Consider the following 21,578-nt stretch of genomic DNA (forward strand, 5'->3'; position numbering starts at 1 on the left):
GAGGTTCAGGCTGGTTATCAGGAATAAAGTTTTCACGGAAAGGGTCATCGGCCTCTGGCACAGGCTGCCTAGGGAGGTGGCTGAGTCGCTGTCCCTGGAGGTGTTTAAAAGACGGGTGGATGAGGTGCTCAGAGCCCTGGTTTAGTGGCAGGTCGGAACGGTTGGACCGGAGGACCCCGGAGCCCTTTTCCAGCCGGGCGGCTCAGCGAGAGCGCAGGGCGCGGGGGGCGTGTCCTGTCGCGCGGTCCCCGCCCGGCGGAGCTGTCCGGGGCGGTGGTGCTGAAGCGCGCGGCGCCGCCCCGAGCGGGCGGGGCGGCCGCCGGGGGGCGATGGCGGCGCTGGTGCTGGTGCTGCTGGCGGCGCTGCCGGGCGGGAGGTGCGAGGCGCCGCCGCCGCCGGAGCCGCGCTCGCCGGTGTCGAGCGTGGAGTCGCTGCTGGAGGAGTTCCGGCGGCAGCTGCAGCGGGAGGAGCCGGGCTTCCCCGCGGCGGGAGGCGGCGGGGAGCGGTGCGGCGGCTTCTCCGCCAGGCCCGACTCCATCATCCGCACCAAGGACTCCATCGCGGCCGGCGCCACCTTCCTGCGGGCGCCCGCGGCCGGGGGGCGGCGGTGTCTGGACGCCTGCTGCGCCGAGCCCCGCTGCACGCTCGCCGTGGTGCAGGGGCCCGCGGGGCCCGGGGCGCCCGAGCGCGGCTGCTACCTCTTCAACTGCACCCACCGCGGCCGCCCCGTCTGCCGCTTCGCCCCGCACCGCGGGTACGGAACCTTCGCCCGCAGGACCGGGCCCGCCGCCCCGCCGCACGGTGAGGGGCTGGGGGGGGGGGGAAGGGGCTGGGGGAGGGGGTAAAAGGGATCCAGAGGCACCGGAGGGCAACCGGAGGAGGACACGGAGCTGGGGAAGGGTCTAGGAAGGGATCGAGAGCCGGGAAGCTGGGGAAGGGTTTAGAAAAGGATGAAGAGACACCGGAGAGCGTCTGGAGGGGGCCACGAAGCTGGGGAAGGGTTTAAAAGGGATCAAGAGACACTGGAGAGCAGACAGAGGAGGCCACAGAGCTGGGGAAGGGTTTAAAAAGGGATCAAAAGCCACCGGAGAGCGGCCAGAGGAGGCCACAGAGCTGCGGAAGGGTCTAGAAAGGGATCGAGAGACACCAGACAGTGTCTGGAGGGGGCCACGAAGCTGGGGAAGGGTTTAAAAGGGATCAAAAGCCACCGGAGAGTGGCCAGAGGAGGCCACAAAGCTGGGGAAGGGTTTAAAAAGGGATCAAAAGCCACCAGAGAGCGGCCAGAGGAGGCCACAGAGCTGGGGAAGGGTTTAGAAAGAGATCGAGAAACACCAGAGAGCATCTAGAGGAGGCCTGGAACTGGGGAAGGGTCTAGAAAGGGATCAAAAGCCACCAGAGAGCAGCCAGAGGAGGCCATAGAGCTGGGGAAGGTCTTAGAAAGGGATTGAGAGTCAAAAAAGAGTGGCCAGAGGAGACCATGAAGCTGGGGAAGAGTTTAGAAGAGGACTGAGAGGGAAACAAAGCTGGGGCAAGGTTTAAAAAGGGATCGAGAGCCATGAAGCTGGGAAAGGGTTTATAAAAGGATCGAGAGTCAAAGGAGAGTGGCCAGAGGAGGCCACAAAGCTGAGGAAGGTCTTAGAAAGGAATCGAGAGTCAAAGGAGGCCACGAAGCTGAGGAAGGCTCTAAAAGGGATAGAGAGCAGCAGGTGGTGAGGAGGCGAGCGGAGGGAGGGAAGCTGGGAAAGGGTTTAAAAGGGATCAAAAGACACAGGAGAGCGTCTGGAGGAGGCCACAGAGCTGGGGAGGGGTTTAGAAAGGGATCGAGAGCCACCAGAAAGCAGCCAGAGGAGACCACGAAGCTGGGGAACATTTTAGAAAGGGATCGAGAGCCATGAAGCTGGGGAAGGGTTTAGAAAGGCATCGAAAGCCACAAAGCTGAGGAAGGGCTTAGAAAAGGATTGAGAACAAAGAGAGAGCTGCCAGAGGAGACCACAAAGGTGGAGAAGGGTTAAGAAAGGGATTGAGAGCCACCAGAGAGCAGCCAGAGGAGGCCACAGAGCTGGGGAAGGCTTGAGAGGGGAAGTGGTATGAGTCACTTTGTGCGTTCAGCCTGGAGAGGAGGAGACCCAAGGGAGACCTCATTGCAGTCTATTGCTTCTTCCCAAGGGAAGGAGGAGGAGCAGGCACTAATTTCTTCTCTCTGGTGACCAATGACAGGACCCTAGGGAATGGCAGGAAGATGTGCCAGGGGATATATCCTGGGCTACATCAAAAGAAGCGTGGCTAGCAGGTCAAGGGAGGTGATTCTGCCCCTCCATTCCTCTCTTGTGAGACTCCACCTGGAGTATTCTGTCCAGTTCTGGAATCCTCAACATAAGAAGGATATGGAGCTGTTGGAATAGGTCCAAAGGAGGGCTACAACAGTGATCAGAGGGCTGGAGCACCTCCCATACGAGGACAGGCTGAGAGAGTTGGTGTTGTTCAGGCTGGAGAAGAGAAGGCTCCAAGGAGACCTTATAGCGACCTTCCAGTACCTGAAGGGGCTACAAGAAAGCTGGGGAGGAGCTTTTTACAAAGGCTTGTAGTGGTAGGACCAGAGGCAATGGCTGTAAACTGGAGAGGGACAGATTCAGACTAGACATAAGGAGGAATTTCTTCACCATGAGAGTCGTGAGGCACTGGAACGTGTTGCCCAGGGTAGTTGTGGATGCCCCAACTAGATGATCTTTAAAGTCTCTTCCAATCCAAACTATTCTATGACTCTACGATTCTACGATATTAGGAAAAGGTTCTTCACTCAGAGCGTGGTGGAGCACTGGAACAGGCTCCCCAGGGAAGCAGTCATGGCACCAAACCTGACAATAATCAAGAAGCATTTGGACAACGTCCTCAGGCACACGGTGTGAATGTTGGGGTTGTTGTATACAGGGCAGGAGTTGGACTCCGTGATCCTTGTGGATCCTTTCCAACTCAAGACTTTCTGCTATTCTTATTTGCAGGATTCTTATTTACTTTGTTTAGGATTTTTCCTTCTTAAGAACTTATAAGCTAGACTAAGGAAAAGGATACCTCACAGGTAGACCAGAAGCAGCATGGAGATTCTCCAGACACCTCCAGAGTCGGGGCTACATCAAGACCTGCAGCTGGAGTGTATTTAAGAACAACATAATCCAGAGCAAGCAGTGGTAGATGAAAACAAGTCTGGATTTCTAAATTTGGAGTCATGTTTCCTAGCATCTGATCCAAAGCACTTGCTCAGACTCCTGTTGTTAAAACAATTGCATCTTAATTTATTCTGTCGTAATTTCATTACCTTTTGTTGATAATGCCTTCCTAAATGTCCTTGATCCTTCATCTTCTTCAGTGATATATCTCAGCTTGATTACATTGGTCACTGCATGTGACACGAAGAAGACCTAATGGTGGTGTGAAGGAAAGCAGGGTGTCCACACGGCACCCACTAGGACTGCTCCCTTGGCGGGAGAGATCTCAGGCTTGATCCTCCATCCAGTCCTGTCTGGTTTATGAGAATGCCAATGGGAATCTCCTTGAGATAAGAGAGTGAGCAGGGGCTCGATTTTTAGAGGAGTTATGATGCCTAAATATTTTTTGCAAAGTGCATGAGCAGGTAAACTATAGAGCTATAGGGAAGAACTTGAGGCTGTAAACATGATCTTAGGATGCCAGAAAAACCCAAGGTATAATTCTGATGTTTTCAAAGTGTTAAAATCCACAGTGCTATTTACATAGCAATTTGGGGGTAATTATGTTTTATAACCTTGTATGCACTTGAAAGACAGAAGACTTACAACTAGATTTTGCATCAAACTCACAGAGAATTAGGCTTCTTTGAAAACCGTTGAAAATATCTTCAAACGTCTTTCATCATTTTGAACTGCCTTAATTCCATTAAAACCTGGGCCTCATGTAGAGTGCAGTTATGGCATGTTATAAATAACACTATTGTTCAAATTATTCTTTGCCTGTTAGAAATCTTGAATTTCTTGAATTCTTTCAGTTCTTGAATGTCTGGCCCCTCAGGCAGCTTTTCACTGGACTTGCAAGGCAATTTCAGTTCCTAGTCGGCAAGTTGCTCTGTGTCCTTTTGTGCTTATTTAAACATCTGCCTTCTGGGTGATGGTGGTATCGGAAACAGAGCATTATGACTTCTTAATGCAATTACACTGGAGCTGAAGCAAAGTCACAAAGGAGAATGAACTTTTATTCAAACATCTGTCAGCCATGACATAAACCAGGAGAGATAAAATTAAGATTGATTTTGCTGTCTGATGTTGTTACCACTGCATTCTTGAATTGCTTTGAAAAATGAACCTGGGCAACAGTACATCATCACAGGAGGATGAAGGCACATCCCTTTTCCCTTATGTCACCCTCTGACTGAATTTAGGAGATTTGGGAAAGAGTTTTTCTTTTCAAGATTTTTTTTCACAAGGGGACCGTGTTTTACCCCTTTTTTTTTTCCAGAATACTATGGGGCTGAGTCTCCTACTGTTTTCTTTTTGATAATCTCAAACCAACATCTGTCCATAAATGCACTGTCCTCGTAATTCCAAAATATTTCTGAGCATTCATATAGAGTAATCTCTAGGGTGTTGTGGCTTCATTTCTGTTAAGGATCTTCAGTAAACCCAAATCAATTGCTTATTTCATTCTGGGAGCAATTCATGTTAGATATGTATTCTTCAGAGGAACAGTCAGCAGTGGGGGTGAATTTTCGAGGCCGAACACTTCAGTGTAAATATGAGTCCTTCACTTTACACCCAGGTTTGTGCTGGTTCAGCTGTGGATTTACTTTGCAATTCCAGGCGGTTTGTGCTGTGTTAACAGTGAAACCCTATATGCCTGTCCTGAAAGAAGAGGTAATTGTTTTTTGCCTTTGTTAGGCAAATTTTAGAATTTTTTCTATGTAGAAAGAAAGAGGCCTCGTATGTCTCACCAGGAGGGTGTAACTTTCCTTCTGTGCTACTCACTAGTGGTGAGCAGTGGGACAATTCAGCACTAAGGTAAACTAATACCAAAGACATTCAGGAATAGGCAGTGAAATAACCTTTTATAACAAAGTCTTCATTCAGACAGCTATCTGGCAGCTTCATTATTGGCAGACCAAGTCTGCATAATACAAAGGATGGAGGAAGCAGAATAAATTAAGCCTGTCATGTTCCCCTGCTGAGAAAAAAGTGTTGCTCATAATGTTGCAACTTCTTTTCTAGAAAGCAGACTGCTCCAGCATCTCAGAGTGTTGATCTGGTATAGCAGTTTCATATTGCTTATTTAAATCAACCTAAATAAAAATAAGAAACAGAAATTAAAAGATGCTTTCTGAGCTTGATTTTTCTGCTGACCTGTGGCTTGTGGTCCTTTACTCCCATGAGTGGCAGTTTTAAGTGGCTCCTGAGTATGCCTCCTTGCTTTTTTATGCTGACTTCTTAGAAGCATGTATTCCCCAAATCTGGAGGTGTTTCACTCACTAAGGATAATGCATTCTTTTGCTTGAAACTTTGCTGTGGAAAAAGTCTTTAGCTCAATAGGCTGTCTCCTCCCATGTCAAATGTCTCTCTCAGGCCAGGTTTTTCTTTAGTAGAGCAAAAGACAAGCTGGTTTGCCATTGGTTTACCTTTCTGAAGATGTTCTGGTGGCTTACGAGAAAAGGCATGATGCCTCCATCCTTTGAGACCACAGGTCTCTGTGGTTCCTCGCTCATCTTTAGCAAAGAGCTGTCATGAATTTCCATGACCTGCCCCAACGTGAAGTGGTCCTGCCATTGCAGCTCAGGCAGCTGGAGTATAAAGCTGGTCTGAGAAGAGAATATCTTTATTGTGTAGGGCCCAGGGGAAGAGAGGCTTGTCTCTGCCCCTGTAGGATGTTGATTGATTTGTTTAAACCAGACAAGTGATATGAAACCTCTTTCTGAGGTGGATATGGAAGAATGGGTTGTGTTGTTTCAAACTCAGATTGGTCTCTTTTTGACAGGGATTGGCAAATTAAACAATCATCTGAAGACTCTACATAATTCATTTATGCCAAAGAAAAGTTGCTCTGGCACCATAATGATCATGTTTATTAACAAAGAGGTGTGTGGGGGTTGCACCCAAATGGGGCTTTTTAGATATAGTTGGGTTTGAGAACTGAGCGTATACAAAGCTGCTTGTGCCAGCTGGGTGAGCAAGAACTGTTTCATACTTCCTGCTATTAGACCCTCTTTTCAGTGGTGCATATGTTTTCCTAAATTAAGGCATTAGCTGTGACATATTCTATGCCTTATTTGCTTCTGAGAAAAACAAGAAATAAAAAGTTTTCTGTTCAGTCACTATTAAAAAGTTGTCCCGCTGCTCCAATGAGCTCCATGTCTTCAAGCAAGTTCTTGTAACTGGAGAGGAGCACATGCCTGGAAGAATCCCTACACTGATGGGGAAGCACCTCTTCTTTCCTTGCGCTTCTTGCCTTGTGGTCAGTAGGTGCTTTTCTGAGCTTATCATCAATATCCTTTATCAGAGATCCTTTGCAGAGGTCGAAGACCAGAAAGCACCCTGGCATTTCAGGGTACCAGAGGTCTCATGCCTAGAGAAGGAATCGAGCTTGGGCGGGGAACTGCAGAAAGATATGATCTTGTGGCTGAAGAAATCGAATGCTGACTTGTAGAACAAGATTTTATCCTCTCTTTTCCCTGCACTGGCTGAAGGTTGCAGAGCAGGTGGCTTAAATCACTTCTCATGGACCATGTCACTTAAGGTACTATGGGTTTTGTTAGTCTAACCTGAAAAACTTGTGCTCTGATTGGCAAAAGTACTTAGTGCTCACAACTCTAATCAATGAAAAATGTACTTTGAACATAGAAAAATGCTACAAATCATGAATAGTCTGAAAATCAAGCTTTGAATATCTCAAATTAAGCACTTGAAATCAGCAGTCTTTTCTGATCGTTTTTAATTATTGTGCACGGCTTCACCAGGATGCCAGCTTACGTTAAATAAGTCTTTCACTTCTGTAGTGATGTATCATAAAAAGAGACTGAAAGTGTATTAAGTTATGCAGAGTGCTGAGAAGGTGTGCAATAACTGCCATCTGGCTACATATGTAATTCTTATTTAAATAATTTTCCTTAGTTCAAATTAAAAGAACACACGAGTGCTAATGATCCTGTTGTATTAGTGAAATGTCCATGTACATAGAGAGTTTTTCTATGTGATGTGCTTCTAATGTAGCAATTATTTCCTGCAGACATCACTGAATATGGAACAGTTAGCTAAAATTTAAGTAGATACTATTTTGCTTGACAAAATGTGCCTTAACAAACATGTCCTGTCTTCAGGAAGTTGCACAGTGGTGAAGCAACACCATAACCAAGAAAATGTATCTTTTATGTTTAATCACTCAGCTTCCCCTGTTAAATAACTGATCTTCTCCTTTTAATTGAAGAAGAAGAAGAAGAAGAATATGATGAGCCTCCACGGTGCAAGGCAGGACAAGATATTGTGCTGCAATCACCTGTTGACTGGGTGCTTTTGGATGGCCGAGAAAGTTCAGATGACCATGGAATTGTGCAGTATGAGTGGACATTGCTTCAAGGTGACTCATCAGTTGAAATGAAGGTACACGTGCAATCTCAGACATGGCCAGTTTCTTGCAGATTGTTGCATTCGTACAGTTTTAAACATAGAGCTAAAACCATTAAACATATTCAAATGGATATGGCTACCAGGCATCAAAATTAGGATGACTTTACAGCCTGAGCATTTATTTCATAGAAATATTGAGCGACCTAGGTGGGAAAGGACCTCAAAAGAACATCTAGTCCAACCTTTCATGGAGCAGGAGCCTAGATGAGGTTGTTTTACCTGTTGAATCACATCTTGAAAACCTCTAGTCATGGGGACTATACCATGTCCCTGGGGTATTTGTTCCAGTGATTATTTCTAGTGGTTTATACAGTTCACCTCTGTCCAGGATGGCATGAAACGGTTGGCAGGAGACAAGTAGAAGCCAGTATTCTACTGTATTTCAGCTCTACTCTCTTTCACCTTTATTGGTGCTCACTGCACTTAGTTTTTGGGTTCTGTGATCCAGGTTAGAGAAACCTTAGTCAATCAGTTACTGCAAATAATAAGGTATTTTCACCAACAGTCCTCTATCAATGTTTGTGGAGAAACTGCAAAGAAATATGTGATGTACACCTCATAAGATACCTTGAGATACTCTTTTATTGCATCTGTACAATTTCTGTGCTAGTGTCTGTTCAACACAGTAACATCAAGGACAAAATACCAGTATCAGCAAATGCTGATCAAGCTGTGTAATGGTGGAACAAACTGGAGTTTGGCCTGACACAAGGAGCTAGCAAAATGCATTGACACCTAAAATTGTCACCTGTGAAAAAGCCCAATGGAGCAATTTGTTATTCCTTAGTCTCCTGGAGGGCAGCGTAGGTAACTGAAGATCACCATTTCACTGTTAGGAAACGTGCTGCTGGATGAACCCAAAGAAGACAATGGGGTTTCCCTGGTGAATAGTTATTGAAGTTTATGCACAGATAACTTCTTATAAACGTAATCTTCACAGAAAAAACAGCAGGGCTGTTCAGAAGTATCAGTTAAGACAGTGCTGTGTGCTTTTGAAAATTCTGTCTTCTTGCTGCAAGATCCACATCTTTGGAATGCTGACTGCAGTGAGTCATTTCAGTATGACTTGAGACTGTATTGCAGTTTTGAACTATCATCTCAAAGAACACTCTGTGTTTGCTTATCTTCATTTGTTATTTTATTGGCTTGAAAATTAAAAGGTCAGAAGGCTTTGATAAGGAGTGTGAACAGCATAATACATAGAAAAGACTTGAATAGTTTCTGGATATCATCTGGATAAAATGAACATTTTATTATCGAGTTGTTAATCTGACCCTGTGCAGCATTATTTTCTTTAAATAGCAATTAGATACTCTTTAAAATAATCTGTGATGTAAAAAATCTGTGAGGCAAAAATCAGAAATTAATTAAAAAATCTGAAGTTCATGTTTTTACTTTTACTCCAAGTCACTCCATAAATTAGAGACAAGTTTTATATCCATTTAAACTTGCGAGATTCACATTAATCTTGGTGATTTTTTTGGTCTTTGAGAACAGGAAACAAATCTGACACACATTTATGCTTAGATAAATATTTTTCCATTGTGTTCAAATGAGTAGGGATTTCTCCTGCACATATGTACCCTGGTGATTATCCACAATAATTAAACTTTTAGAGTTGAATTAATAAATTTTTTCCATACAATCTTCAGTTGCTGTCTTTAGTATTTAGTTGCTATCCTGAAGTTACTAGGTTTCATGTCATTTATTCTTAGGAAATGACATACGCATCCATAGCTACGAGGGAGAATGGGACTGTGTTTAAATAAGATAAAAGACAGCTGTTGCATTGCACTTATGTACCAAAGAAGGCAGAGGAGGGGGAAGGACTGCTGTAAAGAGATCTTACTGTATTGTAGAAGGAAGATGGTAGAAATTTTTTTTTCTATTGTGACTGATTATTTCTTCTTAGGTAATTTGCTCCTCCGATTGCTACCTGCATGCTGTAGCTGTGCAGCTTCATGACACTTAGGGGCAAATATGGGGTTTTTTTTTTAAAAAAGTGTTGATTATCTGGAAATCTGCTGTATAGTTTGAGCTAAAGTTTCTAAGAAAGCAGATACAGTCGTTCTTCAGGGCAGGGTGGAGATAAAAAGGAAAGCACAGAAGTCTAAGCTACAGACTAACTCAACAGAGAGGAAATTCTCTAATATTTTACTGCTTCACCGCTAAAATTACACTTTTAATTACTGAAAAAATGAATTAAATGTATGTTTCCATTTATTTTCCAGTGGTAAGATCCACAGTTCCAGGTAATCAAGCTTACCATGAAAACCAGTACATAAATGTAAAGTATGTTTGTTTTTACAATTGGATGCAAAAAAAAGATCAAAATATTACCTGTTGATACACATGCTTGAAATTTAGAAGTTTATGGGCATATCCTTTATGCCAATTTAAGTTTTTTTGCTGTGTTTCTTTAATCAGGTACCACAGCCAGGAACACTAAAACTGTCTCACCTTCAGGAAGGCAGGTATATTTTCCAGCTAACTGTGACAGACACTGCAGGTCAGCGGAGCTCTGACAATGTCTCTGTGACCGTTCTGCCCATGGTGCATTCTGCAGTAGGTGAGAAAATGACTGAAGTCTACATTTCCAGCGTGTCATTTTGCCCTTACTCGTTACGTAATGACATCGCTTGCAGCCTTGATTTCCTGTTTCAAAGTGAGGAAGCAAACAAGCATCACTTGTTGGTTAGAGCAATAATAATTTGAGGTATTTACATGTTTATCCTTGTGTTGCTAATAAGTGTGCAGGGTTGGAAAAATGAAATACTGTCTTATGTATCAGGCACATTGGAACAATTCATTGTATAGTCAGACCGCCTGCTAACGTAGCCAATGGCAACTGTAGACTCCTTCAGGTTTAAAGATCTCCCACTGACAAATTCTTGTGCATTAGAATTGAATATCTCAGTAATCTCGAGAGGAGGAAAGTTCTGGCCATAGGTTTACCTCTGTGTATTTGAGTATCCATGTATCTGTGTGTGTGTGTGTCTGCATGGTTTGATTTAATATTGCAGTAAGTCTAGTGTGAGTGAACCTTGCCTCTCTAAAATCTGTAATCCAGTTGCTGTTTCGATTTTAACAAATTCTGTGGAATCACTTTGTTAAATTGGCTAATGGTTAAGTGCTATACAAATCACATATTTTAACTTGTGACGTACCTCAAACTATTAATAAATCCTAAACTGCTGCTAAACCAAAGCCGTTTAAGAATCCATCCATGATGCTCTGTCAATATAGCATCGTATAGCTGAGATTTGCCTTTCTCCAACTTCCTGCCCTGTTTGTGGTCCTTCTTGACATAGAGTGGTTTTGCCTTTTCCTTGGTGCTTCAGACTTCTGTCATTGACTCTGTATTTGCTGCATGGATTTCTCTTTTGGTAACCTGGGAATTGTTTCTCAACAGCCTGTGTCGGGGTTTGCTCTCGCTACCAATTTATCTGCGATGACGGCTGCTGCATTGACATCACGTTTGCTTGTGATGGCGTGAGACAGTGCCCTGATGGATCAGATGAAACTTTCTGCCAGAACTGTAAGTGCACGGGGCCACAGTGTAGGTTGTGGAAGTAACCACAGTCTGAATGGCCAATGGGAAGTTACGCCCTTTCTGTGGTTTCTCTTCCTATGAGCTAGCAGCTTGCTCCCAACATAGAGTCTCTCATTGGAAACAGCAAGTGGGAAGGTTTAATGTCCACATACAGCAGATGCTCAGAAATTAAGTGTTTTTTTCGAAGTGCATCAAAACTGTCAAAGGTCCCCAAATGAGAGATTTTGTGGTAAGAGTTCTCAACATTTAAAAGATCAGTTCTTTACTTGCCTGATGATTCTGGAAACAAGGACCCTGGTCTTGATCTGAAAGGGTGTCTCAGAGGTACGCTTCAAAGTGCAGTTACACACCTTAAAAGAATCCAAAACGCTGGAAATATGGTCAGGTAGGGGAACCAGTTGATTCACCGTTGTTCTGTTTGCTTTCATTAGTCATCCTAAATATGTGCCCATGCTTAGCTAAGTAAGCAAAAATCATCAGAGTGTGAATTGGCACGATGGGAACTGCTCCTTCACTGATAATTCAATTTCTGGATTTCACTATAGAGTAAACTCTTGCTTAACAGCTGACAGCAGGCAATTGGTAATTTGCTGTGTATCTGGAACTGATATTTCATCATGTATCTGAACCTGAGGAAGCTGTTTAGCCTGCCTCAAGGCCCATATTAGAGGATTTTCCATCAGAACACTCCCATTCTCTTCAATTCTGTGTAAAAAACATGCTTTTTGGTTTTGTTACTACAGTCGGCCCAGGACGGAAGACAGTGACTCATGCAGCTCTTGGCACTACCCAGCAAAGAACTGTCGGACTCACTGAAAACACAGGTGAAAACTTCTCTGCAGAAAACACCTTAAAAGCCACTGCCAGAAATCAACCACTCCTCTCAGTGGATGCTGAAATGTCTAACCTATCACTTTCTCAGGGACCAAAGAAACAAATCAGTGGATTTGTGCCAGGTAAGAACTGAAACAAATTGGTCTTATGAAACCATTCTCTTTAAAGAAAGGAAATGTCTTGCAGTTTACATTTATTTAAATTGTGTTTTGGTGCCTGGCTAAGAGTTAAAGCTTGCAAATGTAAAAAATAATACAAAAGAAACTTGTAATAATTAAGCTACAAGTAGGTGTTGCTTTATAGTTATCAAGTCTGGTTCTTGCCGCTGCAAAAAGAGTTAAAATGGAGGAATGCTTAGAAAAAGATACAGTCTAAGGAACAAAACATGCAGTGAGCTAAGTACAAATTTTGCCACAGATTCAGCTCTGTAAGTTGATATGTAAAGCTCTTTAAATCTGTATGGGAGTACCTTCAGGAGAACATAACAAAGCACTAGTCAACTTGGGTGTGAGTAATTGCTTTTCTTCTGGTGATGATGATGGCTTTTTCTTTTTTTTCATGAATAAATATCTTGATTATTATGGGCACTTTTTTCTGAAGTGTCTCTCCAGGGCAGAAGAATCTTTCATCAATATAGAGGGCTCATCCTTGGTAACAAGCAACCTCAGGTCCCATAGTGGCTGTGTGTGTCAATGTGCCGTGATTTTACAGTTAGAGTCACCCTGCTTTGTCTTGGCAAACCTCCAGAAGTTGCAATTAAATTAGTGTCTCTTAAGGCTTCTCCTCATGGGTTACAATGATATGACATGATAATTGAATGAAAGGAAAACTATGCACCGAGCCTAAAATGAGTATGATACCTTCCACTTATATTTCTTCATAGTTTAGAATGACTCTTCTTCCCCAAGACACAGCTATTTATAAAAGGCTTCATTTTCTTGTCACAACAGAGCAGTGCTCAGTGCCCTCTGCTGCTGATTCTTATAAAGGGCACTTTCGTGGGTGGCACTTTGATGTTTCTTCAGATGCTTGAATTTCGTCTGTGGAGACTGCAAAAGGAGTGAAAACAATAGTCTTCAAGAATTTGACTGCCTGGGAGAACATGTAGAAATTGACAGCAAAGTCCTCTCTGAAATGTTTCCACCGTTTCTGGCAGTGTAAATGGTCTCGTTGCTCCTTACTGGAATGACTTAAAATTCTGGAGCCTGCCCCAAACCCTTTTTGCTCACATAGATCTGATAACAGGGCCATCCAAACTAAATGTCAAATTGCCAAAGGGCATTGCAGGCTCCAATAGAAAGTCAGCTGCTAAGTGAGTCTTAGAAAAACACTGGAATCCAGAAGTAAAACCAAAATCGAGGTCACTAACCTGTAATCAGATGTTGTAATTGGAAGGGCATGTAAAAAGCGTGGCACTTCTGCATAGTCATTTTTCATGTTTACCCGTTGCACAGTGATGCTTGCACCATTTTTGGTCTCAAGGTAGCCTTTTGCACAGCAGTAGACTGTCAAAAGTAGAGTTATTATAAAATTAAGAAAATGTCATGAGGCTTCAGCAATCAGTGTACTACCAGAAGTTGTTGTGAATTGAATTTTAAACAGGCAGGTATTTCCAGCCAACTGTCTGGGTTTAATTCTTGTGGTTTTAAATAACACTCTTTCTTTGAGGCTCAGTCAGAATTTCATTTCAGTCAAATGATCCTTAAGGGTTTCCTTGTAGGATAGAAGGAAGAGCCAGTCTAGCAACCACAGTCATGCAGGCAGGTTGAATTCAGAAGCAGCCTGAAGATCTGCACAGCCAACTCAAGTATAGAAATCACCATCACAGCTTTGCATTCCCCTGGCATGGGGTCCCTGCCTCTTCCCAGGCTGCCCGCGCTGGCTGTTCTGCAGTGCTGTTCAGGGCTGGGATTACAACGTTTGACTGAGTGCCCAAGCCTGAGTCATGGTTTTGCTGCAGAGATGTCAACAGCAGTAGCCATAACCTAGATCTTAAATTCAGGAGTAACTGGAAAGGGCTATAAATTGCAATTTCTTAGGCATCTTGGCTTGTATCAGAAACGGTGTGACCAGCAGGTCCAGGGAGGTTATTCTCCCTCTGTACTCGGCACTGGTGAGACCGCTCCTCAAATCCTGTGTTCAGTTCTGGGCCCCTCACCACAAGAAGGATGTTGAGGCTCTGGAGTGAGTCCAGAGAAGAGCAACGAAGCTGGTGAAGGGGCTGGAGAACAGGCCTTATGAGGAACGGCTGAGAGAGCTGGGGTTGTTTAGCCTGGAGAAGAGGAGGCTGAGGGGAGACCTTATTGCTCTCTACAACTACCTGAAAGGAGGTTGTGGAGAGGAGGGACCTGGGCTCTTCTCCCAAGTGACAGGGGACAGGACAAGGGGGAATGGCTCAAGCTCCGCCAGGGGAGATTCAGGCCTGACATAAAAAAAAAATTTTCACAGAAAGGGTCATTGGGCCCTGGAACAGGCTGCCCAGGGAGGTGATTGACTTGCCTTCCCTGGAGGTGTTTAAAAGGTGGGTGGATGAGGTGCTGAGGGACATGGTTTAGTCGCTGATGGGAGTGGTTGGACTCAATGATCCTGTGGGTATTTTGCAACCTAGTGATTCTGTGAAAGGATTCTGTTATTATTCTACTCTTCAAAAATTTTGCCGCTAAACTTCTCTCCAGATGTATTTGTCAAATATCTTTGTAAACAGTTGACTTAAATATTCCTTTTACTCAAATGGCAGGGAAACAAAGTTATGAAACAGGCATTCAGATCTAGCCTTGTTATACAGTCTGGAGCAGCTCTAAAAAGAGCCACTGTCTTCTGGGTATTTCCAAAATGAAGACAAATATTAATTTAATTTCATTTAGGGAATACAGAAACATAGAACAGCTGCTCATTTTGGTCTCAATTACATTCAGCTTATTTTGCACAGCTCTGATACCATCCAGGTACCTTAAAGCCAGTACGGGTCACACTTAGGCTTTCCTTAAGCTCCCTTTACATGCCAGAACAGCCCAAATGAGGAGGAGGGCAGTGGTTTGTTCCCAAGGCATCTCCTAGCAGGTGAAGTTAGGTGGCAATAAAGCCAGGGCTTAGAAGGACTGTGTCACATCTTAGAGTGGGGACATTAGCACTAACCTCATGCCAGTATCGATTAAACGATTTAAGCTTTAATTAACGGTTGTGCTGCTGCCACTGAGAGGGATGCATTCTGCAGTGCTTTAGAGCTGTTGGTGGTGGGTGGGAGTTACACATGGTACATGTTCCAAGCTCATTGACTTAAACACTTCCTTAACACCCACCACTATATGTAATTCCAATTACAACATTTCACATTCATAGTTTACAGATCGGGTAGCATAGTATGTTTCCACTGGCATTGTCACAGTTCTGAGAGCTGCCAATAAATATTTCACAGCACAGTCAAAGTGCCCTTCAATATTTATCAGTAAAGAACAAGTCAAGTTATTACATTTGAAAACATAGCTGCACTTCTGATTTTTGCGAGGCCATGTTGGTGGACTAAGATGTCACCTTTGCATGAAGGGTCCCCATAGCTATTGGTGTAGGACTTCAGTGAGAAGGTAGAAGGAGGGAGTCCATGCTGAGTCACTCTTTGCTCCCATGAAGCAAAACTGCAGCCACCTGCACTCCCAAGATCATAGAATCACCAGGTTGGAAGAGACCCACCGGATCATTGAGTCCAACCATTCCTATCAAACACTAACCCATGCCCCTCGGCACCTCATCCATCCATCCCTTAAACGCCTCCAGGGAAGGTGAATCAACCACCTCCCTGGGCAGCCTGTTCCAGTGCCCAACAACTCTTTCTGTAAAAAATTTTTTCCTAATGTCCAGCCTAAACCTCCCCTGACAGAGCTTGAGGCCATTCTATGTGTCATCTCTTCCTGTATAGTTACAATGCTCTGCTATGGCTTCTGTACTACACAAAGCTGAAATGACTCAAAGTTATCCTCTCTGTAATGCTTTCCCCATGTATTTTTCTGTCTATGCAAGTTCTGCATCTGTACATGTCAGGTAACAGGCAAAATTAGGGTAATACGTGTAGCCAAACTCTGTGTTACCCACTTCACAAGTTCCAAGGAAGACGAGATCAACATAACTTGAAATGGCCTCATTTTCACTTGTATGTAACTGCTTTAGTAACGTTTTAGCTCATATTGGTAACTGCTTTAGTAAAGTTTTAGCTCATATTGGTCTATGCATCATTATGGAAGTTTGTAAAAGAGAATTTATATCCGTGTTTTTTTCAATGGAAAATGACCCGCTTTGGTTTGTTTGAGATGCACTGTGGTTTGCCGTGCAAAACTGAATTTACATTTTAGCCTTAGTTTCACATTATTTCAAAAATTCAAGTGTTATTATCAGAATCAGAAGTTCTTAGACTGCTTCTCTTTTTCTAAACGTAAGCACTTTCACATTATTTAATTCTAGTGTCCTGTGGATAAGACTTCCTGAGTCAGTGAACCACAATATTCATTTGTCTTGCTTGACTTTGTGCAGATAACAGTTCCTCAGGGAAGAGATCAGATGATAAAAATGTGAATGGCATAATTGTGCCGAAGAGAGATCAGCTCGGAGATGGTCATTTAGTCCCAGAAACAGGTAAGGCTGAACATGTGAACACCCATGGGATTATGTTAGCTTTTCAGTCAGGTGCTATAGATCCAGATACTTTAGTAAAGAACTGGAAAATAAATACTAGCCCCTCAGAGATAGGCTAGCTTTATTTTCAACAAGAAGTTTCATTTTCTCTACCAATTTCTCTCCGAATTGTATAAAGTGTGATTTCTCTTAACCTCATTGCAGGTGCTGTGTTACCCTTAGCCTTAGGCTTGGCCATCACTGCTTTACTGCTGCTTATGGTTGCTTGCAGACTGCGTTTAGTGAGACAGAAGCTTAAAAAAGCTCGACCCATTACATCTGAAGAGTCCGATTACCTCATCAATGGGATGTACCTTTAAAAATTGGATTTAGGTCAGTTGTTTTCTCCCCTTTCTCCTGTGTCCACAAACCTCTGCCTCTATAAAAGGACCAAAAGCTTTAGTTAAGTTTCAAGTGTAGAAGCAGCCTCCAAGATGAGGAATGTGTTCTTCCCGTCTGGTGATAAAATAAAAAAGTGGGTAGATGCCCATGCTCAGAAAATGAAGAAGCATCCAGGCTCCAGTGTAGCTCCAGCTGGCTCTTGTGTAGAAGACACAGCAAGGTGAGGAAACAGCAAACTGGTTCCAGGGTCCTTCTTGTGGCAAAGCTTCCCCGGGGGCCAGTGCACCAGAGCAGCCAAGGCCCAGCAGCCCCAGCCACGCTGGCCAGGGCGTCAGGGGCAGCCTGTGCCCCCTTGCTCTTCTCAGTGTTGCCACCGCTCTGCTCCAAGGACCAGGACACTCCAGACCAACGCGTTACTTCACTGCCCAGCAGAGACTGATTTGTGTACTTTCCACCTGATGCACTGGGAATATTTCCATTGAAGAATTTGTCTTGCTTTGTTAATTAGAAGCAATCGCTATTCAAGCACCAGCTTTTGTAACGAAATTCGGGATTTAAGGAACAAAGCGTCATTTTTTTTCATTCACAGTTAAAACCTCCGTGCAGCTAGCAGTCACACTTACTAAATGTTAAAATGAAAAAAATGCAGGTCCTGAGTTTGGACTTGCCAGTGCTCGGCAGCAGTGATGCACGATCCCAGAGCTACGTCTCTCCCCAGAGCTCAGGGCTTGTTCAGCCTTTTCCACCCCTAGCTCAACAGCTTCCATGGCATGAGAGAGCAGCGCAGAGCAGGTTTTACCCGAGACACCAGTGTAGGATTCCTGCTGGTTATCCCATAGCTCCCTGCAAAGCTTGAAATCTCTGGCCACCTGCCCTCACCCCAGCAAAATTCTCATAGAACTAGAGCAAGTAATTGATATGTGTGAGTGAACTTCAGATGTGTTAACAGTAAAATGTGTACAGTACATGTTATATATACATATATATACACACACCGTGCTGTCTATCTTGTTCAGCTGTCCAAGGATGTCACGTTCACCATGGGTCCCAATAAAACCAGAGGCAAGTGAGGCATCTTTTTGTATGTCGTCTTTTGTACTTCAGTAACTTTGAGTCAGCAAGAATATTGCCATGATATACAAATAGTTCTTCAAGTTGCTTGGTCTTGATTACTTTATGTAAAGTAACTCGAATAAACCTATTTTATTCTTATATTTCTTGCATTATCTTTGTTTTCAGCTCCCAGCTGAATTTTGCGCTGAGACCATAGAGTGAGAGCAGACAGACATACGTTGCTTCTCTCTCTAAAGCAGCATTAAAAGAAGCTGGAATTTGTACGTAGGGGGAGTTGTTGGAGGAAGACTGAGAAGAACAGAATGTTTACCCCCATGACCAGTCTCTCCAGCAATACTTGGGCTGAGCAGGAACAGCAGTCACAGCCCTGGCTGTGCCCGTGCTCCTTGCTCAGAGCCCTCCTGCTCTGAGTTGTTTATCCTTCAGCACCACATCAGGTCCTGGAGACCTTCTGCTGATGGTGCCCGTTTCTAACTTGGGAGCACAGCCTTCTATAATACCAGCCTGCAGCAAATAGCAGAAGACACAAAAGGCAACATTTTTAGTACAGCCTTCTAGGAAAGACATAGCTCCCATCTGGCTGGGGTATTATTTCCTAACATTGAAATTTGCTTCGGGTATTTATTAAATATCTAGTTTTCCTTCACAGTCTTAACCACAGCAGCAAGAAAAGTAGTATTTTCTCACTGTACTCATAGTGCTTCTATTACCAAAACCTCTTATTCCAGCACAAAGCCAGCAGGAGAACAAAAGGTTTAGTTTTGTTCTTCCAGGAAGGACAACAGCAAGATCCCACGTGGAGCACAAGCAGCCAGTACAGCCACGGTCCGAGAAGTTGCTCAGCTTTCCAGTCACTTTACCCATCAGCAGGCTTGGTTGCTGTGCTGCTGAGGGGATTTCACGTATGACAGCCAAGAATAAACACCTCCAAGCAGAGCTAGAGCAAGAGCAGCAGACAGCGAGTGTGCCACAGGAGTCTAGCTATCGCTATGCTACAGCTGCCAGTCTTCCCAGGGACTCTTCTTTCTAGGAAGAGAGATGGTGACAGTTGCTGCTGTGCAGACACCAGCCCGAGGCCAAATACTTCTCGGGTAATTGCGAACTCCACCTGGACTGAAATAAAAGGAAGTTTGCACTTTAGCAGAAAGGCTGTGCATCATCAGCTAGATGAAGAGCAAGACAAAGTGAGCAAGATAACAGACTGGCTTGACAGCTCCTGCAATTAATACACACTGCTCTCAATAAGGTGTTTTCATTTAGTAGCTTTCATGGTATTTGACTTTTTTAAAGTGATACCCAACTACTGAACCAGAACACATCTGAACACGAGCAGAAAAAGCTGTGGCAAGACGCTCTTGTTAACACAATGGGGTTGCTGCTCCTTCTCCCCAGGACGCTCCCAGCCATTGCCTCCCGATGACAGCACTTCTCTGCTTCTACCCCATCGTCATGGCTGCATTGCTAACTTCTTCCATGGCTTCTCATGCAAACTTCAGGAGCGAGGGACTTTGCTGCTGCAGTAGAAACACTGCGTAAGTCAGATATTCTATGGGGAAATTATTACTATTTGAGGTCTGTCAGATCTGGTTTTCCTGTTCTAAACACTGACGTGTGTATCCACACATCTGGAAATGTGTTCAGTCCATCTATTTTCAGTAACAGGATGCTTTAGACAGATAAGCAGAGTATATTGATTGTTCTGATAGCATATACCTATGGATATTGCTCTTCTGTGTATTAGGAGAGGTCACTACAAATTGTTTGGCCAGTGTATTTTAATGTTGATCAAGATAAATATTTCAGTTAGATAGCTCTTTATATTTTTCAATTGTCTTGCCCTTCAGACCAACTTATGTGCCCTTAAAGGTACCAATTACTTACCTGAGTTTTATCTGTAATTAGAAGTAATATTTTTTTTCTACAGCATGGGTTGCCTGCTGCCCACTTTTACAGGAGAACCCAGCCTCAACATCCCCGCTACGGCCTTTCAGTAACACTGCAGGATTATAGCAGGGGCAGTTCCAAAAGACATTAGCAAAACAAAACGGCCGAAATAGGTCAGTGTGATGCTCTATTTGCTTTTCAAATCCTAGATAAAGCATAAGAGTTTCAATCCCAAACTCCACAGAGCAAGTCAGCAGCACAAACCAACAGCAACACAAACACGCCACCCCAAACAAAGAGAACGTCTTTCTCGTAAGCCCCAGCAGAATTCACAGTCATGCATCACTGAGGTCTCTGCTTGCTGCTCTCACGAGCATCAGGAACTGGGATTTTGGGGTTTCTAATGGGAAAACTTAAAGAGTAAAAGCAAAGAGAAAAGCTAGGAAAGATTCAGAGAGCTGATGGACATAAAAACCAGAAAAAGGCAATACACACTTAATGATTAGTATAAAAGAAGAGAGCCCATGGAACAATAGGCTTGATCGGAGTAAGAAAAAGGGAAACATGCTGTAAACAGGGAATATTTAGAGAACATAAATGCGTAGAAGTACCTTTGCTATATATTTTTCAACTAATAGTCGCTGCAAACAAGTCAGAAAGTGAGAATATAAAGCTACAAACACATCTGCAATACAACAGAAACACTTGCTGAACGCTGCACTGTGCGCCAGAGCTCCAGAACACAAAGAAACAGAAGCCTAGAAGGACTGAATCAGCACAAAAAAAAAAAAAAAGGCCAATTCCAAAACAAGTTTTTAAAAGATACCAGCTAGAATTTTAATTTTTGCATTTGTAAGGCCCCTGTCTGTCAGTTATAAACCACTCATAAATCAGTGAGAAGTGTATTTGGAGCAGGCTTGAGGAGGCAGAAGGGTTCAGTGCTGTGAAGGACAGAGTCACAGCTTGCAAGTGAAATTTTTGGCCAACATGAATGTTTAATCTTTTTAAACAAGAACAAGAAATTTCAACATAGTTCTTCACAACTACCAGCTCCTAGTGCACAAAAGAGACTCAAGAAAGACATCTAAATTAAAAAAAAAATAAAATAGTATGAACACAATAGATATAGAGGGAGCAGGAAACTTGAAGGGATGCAAAACTGGAAAAGACTTGAAAATGAGAAGCACAATGGAAAAGAGGGACTATGGGGAAAGCATCCCCGAAGGCTAATTCCATGCACAAGAGATGACTTTCCTGAGGCTGCTTCTACAACCTGTGGAGTCAAGCTTCCCCAGAGCTTTGATCAGAATATCAGCCCACAAAGATGCTCTGAATCACCCGTTTCCCTACGCAAAGGCTTTTGAGAGCATCCTCCTAGTCCACAAGGCACCTGAAATAAAAGTTACTGATTAACTTCAGATGCCACTTCTCCATTATAGTGGGGGAGGGGAAAAATAAAAGGATTTAGCAGAACATGGTGACCAAGATACTTAATCTGTTCATAATAAAGACAAATAAGATGCAAAAATATGCCTAAACATGGTTGGAAAAAGGACTTCAGCTTCTCAGGGAATGTTTCCAAGGGTATCTTA

At 43.6% G+C, this 21,578-nt stretch overlaps 1 protein-coding gene across 1 annotated transcript; it reads left to right on the plus strand.

The window, feature by feature from the left end:
• The first annotated feature begins 329 nt into the window (after positions 1 to 329).
• Positions 330 to 18,240, plus strand: LRP11 (LDL receptor related protein 11). The gene is made up of 7 exons (XM_069852157.1): positions 330 to 801; positions 7,444 to 7,610; positions 10,065 to 10,206; positions 11,050 to 11,175; positions 11,934 to 12,146; positions 16,546 to 16,647; positions 16,852 to 18,240. Exons 1-7 carry the CDS (start codon positions 330 to 332, stop codon positions 17,004 to 17,006), a joined length of 1,377 nt encoding a protein of 458 aa, XP_069708258.1. The 3' UTR covers positions 17,007 to 18,240.
• The last annotated feature ends 3,338 nt before the right edge of the window (positions 18,241 to 21,578 follow it).

The sequence above is a fragment of the Phaenicophaeus curvirostris genome, chromosome 2 (genome assembly GCF_032191515.1).
Source record: "Phaenicophaeus curvirostris isolate KB17595 chromosome 2, BPBGC_Pcur_1.0, whole genome shotgun sequence".
In the NCBI taxonomy this organism is placed as follows: Eukaryota; Metazoa; Chordata; class Aves; order Cuculiformes; family Cuculidae; genus Phaenicophaeus; species Phaenicophaeus curvirostris.